At 40.7% G+C, this 7,910-nt stretch overlaps 1 protein-coding gene across 1 annotated transcript; it reads right to left on the bottom strand.

The window, feature by feature from the left end:
- Nucleotides 1–2,304: 2,304 nt before the first annotated feature.
- Nucleotides 2,305–5,941, bottom strand: LOC118333115 (E3 ubiquitin-protein ligase MARCHF3-like). Its single transcript, XM_035668645.1, has 3 exons — nucleotides 5,577–5,941; nucleotides 2,662–2,866; nucleotides 2,305–2,547 (listed from the first exon to the last, which is right to left on the bottom strand). Exons 1-3 carry the CDS (start codon nucleotides 5,921–5,923, stop codon nucleotides 2,320–2,322), a joined length of 780 nt encoding a protein of 259 aa, XP_035524538.1. The 5' UTR covers nucleotides 5,924–5,941; the 3' UTR covers nucleotides 2,305–2,319.
- Between the last annotated feature and the right edge of the window lie 1,969 nt (nucleotides 5,942–7,910).

Raw genomic sequence — 7,910 nt, 5'->3', positions numbered from 1 at the left:
TTTCCCTGGTGCACGTTGAATGGTGAAGCAGTCTTATCACCGACGTCCCCCCTACACTTCCGTTTTTCATCCCAGACTCCTTTGGACTTTTCGGAGCCCTGGGGGTTGATCAGCGTGCTGAACTGCTTTTTTTAGTCCCCCCCTGGGCCTTTTACTCGCGTCACCACCTGGACGTTTATGACTCGTCTTACCCTTCCCACATACCTTAGCGTTTACAAGACCCCCCCCCGCGTTTTAAATTGGTTGAAAAAGTTTATGCGAAAATGGATAAATTGATTGGAAAGAAAAATTCATCTATAAATGGGAATAAATGCGTTTAGAAAAACGCCTTAATTAGTAAAAGATTTATAATTTTTCCAGTAAAAGTTATGAGGTGCACGAGGAGCGGAGATAGGGAGGCTCAGTGCACCATGGGAATATTCACATATCAATAGTCGAAATTAGTGTTTAATTGACACATTTGGAAGATATTGGTGGGTGGTTGATTAAAGGAGTTCATCTGGACAAGACTGTGGGGCGCACAAACACTGGTTGGAAACACTTGGTTAATCTTTAACATCCTTAAACGGTGTTAAAATGTTCACACCACTGGGTTTTGACATTGCCCGATCCTTTAAATTCTTCTGCCGCCAATCATTAATCCAAGAGCACATTCTTGTCTCTCCAATACATCGCTGAGCTGTTGCATTTACTTTGGAAAGTTCTTATGATGGGAAAAGCTAATGATGGAAAATTAGATTCATGTTAAATAAGTGAAAACCTTCATATAACAAATTAAATTGAACAGTGAATTTTATTGATCTACATCAACACGCAAACATGAAAACCATTTACCCAAACAACAAAATGTTTCAAAATACAAAAATAGCCTTTTGGTTTAAGTGTGTTCCCTATCAATCAATCATCAATCAACAAATTTGTCATTGGCCTACTTAATAGACTTTCAGATTGGATGTAGCGGTTAACCTTGCACCAGGAGAGGACTTTAAGGCTGTTTAATTTCGACTGAGGCACATGACTGTCACGCAGATTACCAGTTTTAACACAACTTCACAGCAAAGTTCTTTATCCATGTGTCTTGCATTGTTGCTGCTGAAATCAAGAATGTCTTTGTTGTTTTGAAGAAGGTGCCTACAGTGGAGCATAATGCTTCATCCATTGTAAAAATATCTGATTGATCATCAAGAGTGTGGTGCTCTGCAAGTTAACATCACAGTGTCAGCCTTATTGTGTCATTTCTGGTCACCAAAACCGCTGGACGTTTAACAGGCTGACAGCATCCCGTGTCCAGGTGAGGCCAGTCATTTACTTTGTTCACAATGGTCTCTGAGAATAAAGTGCATGGCTTGCGACCTGTGGCCGTTACACATTGCACGGTGGCTTTAAAACAGTTCAAAGAGGAGCAGAAGATGAAGGATTCCACCCACTGATTTTAGAGCCGGTTCCAGGCCAGCTCTGCACTCAGACTATTGGACCTTTTTTTGGGAACGGCTGTTTCCTCGCTGTGAGCCTGTAAAGGAGTGCAGCGCTGACGCCTCGCTGTGGCACCTCGGGAGGATGGAGGACTACTCTCTGATTGGACTGCTCGCCACCGTTGTACAGTTCGACAGTGATATCTGAGAGAACCTGGGGGAGGAAGACAGGTACATTTGGATTTCACTTTCATTTTAGGACTTTTTTAAAGCTGCAGTAGGTAACTTATCTAAAAATAACCCTTTTGTTTCATATTTGCCTGAACTTTCACTATATCCATTACAGCTGTACATGAGACAGGATAATCTGTGAAACAATCAGGTTCCTCTGGCTCCTCCTAGTGGCCCTAATGGGATTTACCCCCCCCAAAAAAAAAAAGAATCCACCAGGCCTGAATGAAAACAACCAATCAGAGCCAGAATTGATTGCTGAGTCTCATTCCCAAGGTCTTGAATAACAAGGCTGGGAATGAGACTCAACAATCAACTATCTTTCTCGTTTTTGTTCGGGGCCGGGTGGATTCAGGATATAGTGAGTTTCAGCAAATATGACCAAAAGTTTTTTTGGTTTTTAAATGACCTACTGGAGCTTTAAGACCTTTATGAATGCAGTTTAGGCCTATTGCATGTCTACTGGCAAGAAGATTATATGAAATTAAAACTGCTGTAGGTTATGAAAAAAAGCACAAAAAAAGAACCACCAAAACTGGCTGAATATTTAAACAAGAGAAGACATGTCTGGGGATTCAAACTGGATGATGTTAAACTGTCTCTATGACCTCTGCCATTCTAAAAATGTGTCAAAATATATAGCTGGGCAGGCTGATGTAATAAACATTGCATACATTTATAACAGCATACTAACCAGGGTCCAGAAGAGGTAAATGGTGAGGAGAGCAACAGTGAGCGCGATGAGCCCCATGGCCTCCAGTCGGCTGGAGAACTGAAGGTGATCTATGGCGCCGCGCACACAGAGCCACCCGGAGATGGTGGCCAGAGGGGTGATGAGCAGGAAACACACCATGTCACCAAACAGGGTGCGCTTCTCCTGGCGAAGACTTGGGTTCTGCAGCCACTACACCGCCAAGAAGAATGAAAGCACAGTCAGGCTCTAGATCAATGATCAGTGATGCAAAGAATCACTGGACTGAATCTTTCTCATGCCGGAGCTGGCCTCACCGCCCTGTACCTCGAGCAGTGACCTGGACTTCCTCTGCACAGTGAACTGGTAGTGGCAGAGCTCACAGAAGCTGGTTCCTGAGGCAGACAGCCAGTGTTCCAGACAGCTGCGGTGGATGGTGGCTAGGGTCCCGGAGCATTCACAGGGGGACAGCAGCTCCTCCTGGGTGCCGCTGTCGTGACAGATACGACACATGGGGTTTTCTGGCACGGCACTGAGGAGGAGAAGAACCATGAGAAGATACTCGTTTGTTTGTTTTGGTTTCATTTCATGTGAATGTCATTTATGGTTTATATACCATCTAATCATCCTTTGTTCAAGATGCGCAGATGCATGTTTATCAGGAAGTCGAGCCATTGGGAGGAGTCAGGCCTTCCATCTCAAAGGTCTCCATGACATGAAAACTGGCCAGTGCCTACCACTAGAGGTCCTCCTGGATGCCACTAATGTCGAGTTCACACTGCATGATTTTAGCCCTGAGATTGCTGACAAATGCCCACAGGTCAGAAGCAAATTGGCGCTCACTCCCGTGTCTTGTCAACGGCAGAAAAATTCGAGCTAATACCATCTAAATACCTGGTTGTGTCAGAAACAACTGGAGGAGCCATGCAGAGTTACAGACGTTGAAAGCAGACACAAATAGCCTCTTTCTCCAGCACCAGACAGGAAGCAACAATCAATTCAGCAATCCACCCTATCAGCACCTATTTCAGTGAGAAATATTAATTATTGAAAATAATTGAAAATATTAATTATCATTCCTACGGTCTTCTCCCACTTATACAGCCAACTCACTCAGCCTTCATTGTGAGACAAAAGGTAAGGTTGGTAAAGAATACAGTTTTTGGATTATACTGATACAAATTCACAGTCAGACTGTCGACATATGACGCCCTTTAGCTTGTGTTTCTAGAGTTTCATGTTGTTACGGACATTTTAAAAAAAAATATATATGGAATATTAATAACAAACAGTGTGGCAGCAATACACCATTGTAGTGTTTAGTCTGCCTAATCCAAAGAAGAAGGGAATGATTAATGGCTGACATTTGAGGGAAATAGTGGGAGTAAGACCTCTTAATTTTCAAAGAAATTTTCATCTGGGATCTGGGAACATTGTGACATCACTTTAAAAAAAAAAAGTTTATGTGGAATTGAAATTGTAAGTGAGCACAAAATAATGCCTCATTGCTCTCTCGTTGCACAGGAACACTGTGTGCACACAACCCCAGCTGGTACAGTAGGTCAAGGTTGAAGCAGGAAGTTGTAAACTTTGATGGATGCTTACAACGGACCTGTGGGGGAATACTTTTACAGTTCAAGTTCATTTTCTCTTCCAAATAAGTTTGACTAAGCTGAGGGTTTGTTTATCTGACTGCTGCTGTTCTCACCAGAGAAATCTTATCCACAATGAAATCAGACACATAGTACAGTTAGCACAGTATATAGAAGGTAGAGTTGCCTAGTGTGCTAGCAAACAATTGCTTGTTTGAGGCTGTGAGAGAAATTCACTACCACAAGATGTCGCACTAGAGCACCAACATCTCAGACCACACTTAATTTTTACATAGCAGCTAGCCTGGGTCAGGTGGACGATGTGACGAACGGACGATGTGGTGACTGGACTCACTGACAAGTGGATACAGGTTAGCTGCAGTGTCTACTAGCTAACAAAGCAGCACAAAATTCCTATCACTGAGTTTATACATAAAAAGTACAGTGTTGAAGTAGATTGTATCTGAAATAAAAAACCATCTGAATGTCAACGCAGCACTAAGAAACTTAATCAGTTGAAACATGTGGACTATGGCTGTGTATTGGCAAGAATCTGGCGATACGATCAATATATTGTGATATATTGCAATACTGTAAGCAGGTCATATACTGCAATTTTAGGAAAATTGTCACAGTATCAAGAACACACTACCACATGCAAAAGATCTGAGTTAAATAAAGTTTACTTTATGCAACCAGAACAGTGGCATCTGCATTTGTATTTCTCACTGTCCCTGTAACATCCAACATCACAGCCCTCAGCTTACATTTAAAGCACTGCTATCAGCTGTTGGGGGTTTAATCACAAAATAAAATATCGCAATATTTCAATATTTTCTTACACCCCTAATATGGACCTGCATCCTAATGGCATGTCATTTGTGTGTAGATAATTAATTCATTTGCATGTTTGCCAACATAGACACGCATGTAGGGATGGGACCATAAACGTTATAATCATGTATCGCCATAAACAACACTGAAATTCCATAATCATGAATATCTTCACATGGTTTGACTTGGAAAAAGCTGTCTAGCTCTCCACTTTACAGTCCTATATAGATTTTCTGATTTATTTTAAACAAAGGGACAAGAGGGAACCAGCATCTTTCCATTCATTCCAAAATCCTAATCCTTTCACCTCGGCATGCCCGTTGTATTCCCCACAAAGAAAACGTTAAACCGGATGTGTGGAAACAGTACAGATTCCAGAATAAAGAACAGGGAGATGAGCTTCCTATCTGGGATGCAATAAATGTGTTTCTAAATTAAATGTAAGCTAAAGTGATTCCAGTTTGTTTTAGTGCAATTTTAAAAGTATGAAGTACATTTTCATGATTATTGTGATAATACCGTGTATTGCAATTATTTTGGCCAAGATAATCCTGACATGAAATGTTGTAACATCCCATGCCTACACACAATAACGTCTCTTACTCAATTTCACTATCAACACTTTCAGTGAACTTTCTATTAAAATTTTTTTCTCCAAGGATGATTTCAGTCTGAAACAAATGATCCTTATGGCTTTAGTTATTGTGTTCAGCCAGGAGGAGCTGCAATGTTAGCTGCTATCAGAAGCGTTGCTTCAGATTGACACAGATTGAAACATTATTTTAAAAAAAGAATTAAAATACATCCACGACCTACCATCGTTTGGTGTATGCATCCAACCCTGGAGACGTCACCTGTGGGTAATAGCGAGGCTGCTCACTGGTTGACACGCTGCACTCCTCCATGATTTTACCTGGGAGAGGCGGCTCATTAGAGAAGCCGCACAGGGCCTCAGAGTCTAGCTCAGGCCGGCAGTTCAGGTGGGCCGATAGACACTGGTTTGGCAAAACTTCGGGCAACAACGTGCAGTGACTGGTCATCATGGCAGCAGAAGGTGGAAGGCTGGTCTTACTGGTAGTCTCCCATCTACAGGAGCAAGAGAGAGGGTTGAGAGATAAACCTGATGACAGAGAGAAGGCTTCTGTGACAAAGCACCAGCACATCCCTGGTATGTACAAACCACAAACCTCATTCTAATTAGTTGGTTTGTAGACATGGATCATAGCAGCAGTCATACTGTGATAATTTCACACACTCAATTGGGTAGAATGCCCTTCATTAAATGAAAAACTATGGTTTATTGCATCTGACGTTTTACTTTCTCGGCTCTGGCCATTTAATAACATCTGGGAACATGGTGAGATCATCTAACTGCTCATACTTCACTTTTAAGTGATCGGATTATTTGGAAGTGAAACAAGAAGTGAGCACATCTATCTGATCTAGATAGATAGATCCCCTAGGGGAAATTCTTCTTTTCGCTCTTTTTTTTATTTTTTTATTCTTACACTCTTACACAAACACACACACACACACACACACACACACACGCTGAAATGCACACTTCATGCACTTGTGGACATACAAACAGGGAGAGAGATGGTGTAGTGATGGGCTGCCCGTTAGCAGCGCCCATGAGCAGTTTCTTGGGGTTGTGGGACTTGAACCGGCGACCCTCCGGTTCCCAAGCAAAGTCCCTACACACTGAGCTACTGCCGTCCCATTGGGGCGTGCTAGCAAACAATTATTTGTTTGGAAAACAAACAGGAGAAATTCACTGCCACTAGATGTCGCATTAGAGCACCAGACCAAAACAATGGGCACCACGGCCGGCCAGACTCTGTTGAAAAAAGCAGTAATTTTACCTAGCAGATAACTGTAAAACACACTGTATAGAAACAAAATAGAACTCACAAAACCAAATTTGTTTCCAACAGAATGAAGTTGAAATAAACCCTAAATTCACCAAGTTAGGTTTAAAATGGCTGCCATGTAATGGAAAGGATCCCTACAGAGATAGACCTTTTGTTAAACCAGAAACAGCCATACCAGCTATAATATTGCACCAGACTCCATAGACAAAAATGCTAATTTTAACATGCATATCCTTATTGAGTTTTATTCAATATTGTCAGTCTCACGATTCTCAGTTTTCACCTCAATGTTCTCATCACGTATTTCCTCTGTATTATCTCATGTAAAGTAACTGTTGGAAATCATTCACTATTAACACCCTTCTTACTCATGGTTATAAATTCATAATACAACAATTAAAAACCCACAAGAACTCTCTATAACAGGAGTAGCACATGGCACACAACAATTTGTGACATTTTGTGTCTTACTTGTGCAATAGAACATCAATTGAAAAATATCTTTTTGAATAAATACTTTACTATTGTTTATACTGTTAATAGAACTATTCTAAAATATTTTGTTTTGAAAAGGAAAAATGTTATCTATATTTATATCTAGATTTTTAAGTACTGTTTCTAATATGTTGCAGTTTGAACAATGATAATTGTTTACATTAGGATCCCGTCATGTATCACTATTTGGGCCTAGAAAGCTCTATAGTAATCAAAGCCCTTACTAGGGTTGGGTACTGAACTCTGTACTTTTAAGGGTACCGACTGAATTATGTCTGTACCACCAAGTAGCGATTCACATTAAAGCTAAACTAAAGCAAACTTTTTGTCGTATTTGCATAAACTTTCACTATATCCTGACAGTAGAACATGAGACAGATAATCTGTGAAAAATCAAGCTCTTCTGGCTCCTTCTAGTGCTCCTAATGGCATTCGTAAGAATCCACTAGACCTGAACAAAAACAACCAAACCAATCAGAACTGAGAAACATCGTTTATTGTTGAGTCTCATCCCTAGCTTGTCAAATACCGACCCTGGAAATGAGACTCAACAATCAACTATCTATAAGCCTCCAACCCAAATTGTTTTTATATCTTTCTTTGCTCTGATTTCCTGTTTTTGTTCAGGCCCGTTGGATTCTTGCAAATGCCATTAGGATTTAGGATTATTATTAATCATCATAATTATTTTTAGGATTGTCTGTCCCATGTACTATCGTCAGGATATAGTGAAAGTATCAGCAAATATGACAAAGTATAAAAGTTAACTACTGCAGCTTTA

The sequence above is a fragment of the Morone saxatilis genome, unplaced genomic scaffold, assembly GCF_004916995.1.
Source record: "Morone saxatilis isolate NCDOM2014 unplaced genomic scaffold, NCSU_SB_2.0 Contig21, whole genome shotgun sequence".
NCBI classification, from domain to species: domain Eukaryota; kingdom Metazoa; phylum Chordata; class Actinopteri; family Moronidae; genus Morone; species Morone saxatilis.
Note: the sequence above shows the minus strand (reverse complement) of the source record. Positions and strands in the feature narration are given on the sequence as shown.

Bases quoted from the DNA above. Each gene is read 5' to 3' on its own strand.
- LOC118333115 (XM_035668645.1), bottom strand. From the start codon at position 5,923: ATGTGCTGGTGCTTTGTCACAGAAGCCTTCTCTCTGTCATCAGGTTTA. The intron at 2,867-5,576 runs GTAGGTCGTGGA...TCTCCTCCTCAG, and splicing joins GATGCATACACCAAACGATG to TGCCGTGCCAGAAAACCCCA. The intron at 2,548-2,661 runs GTACAGGGCGGT...TTGGCGGTGTAG, and splicing joins AGTCCAGGTCACTGCTCGAG to TGGCTGCAGAACCCAAGTCT.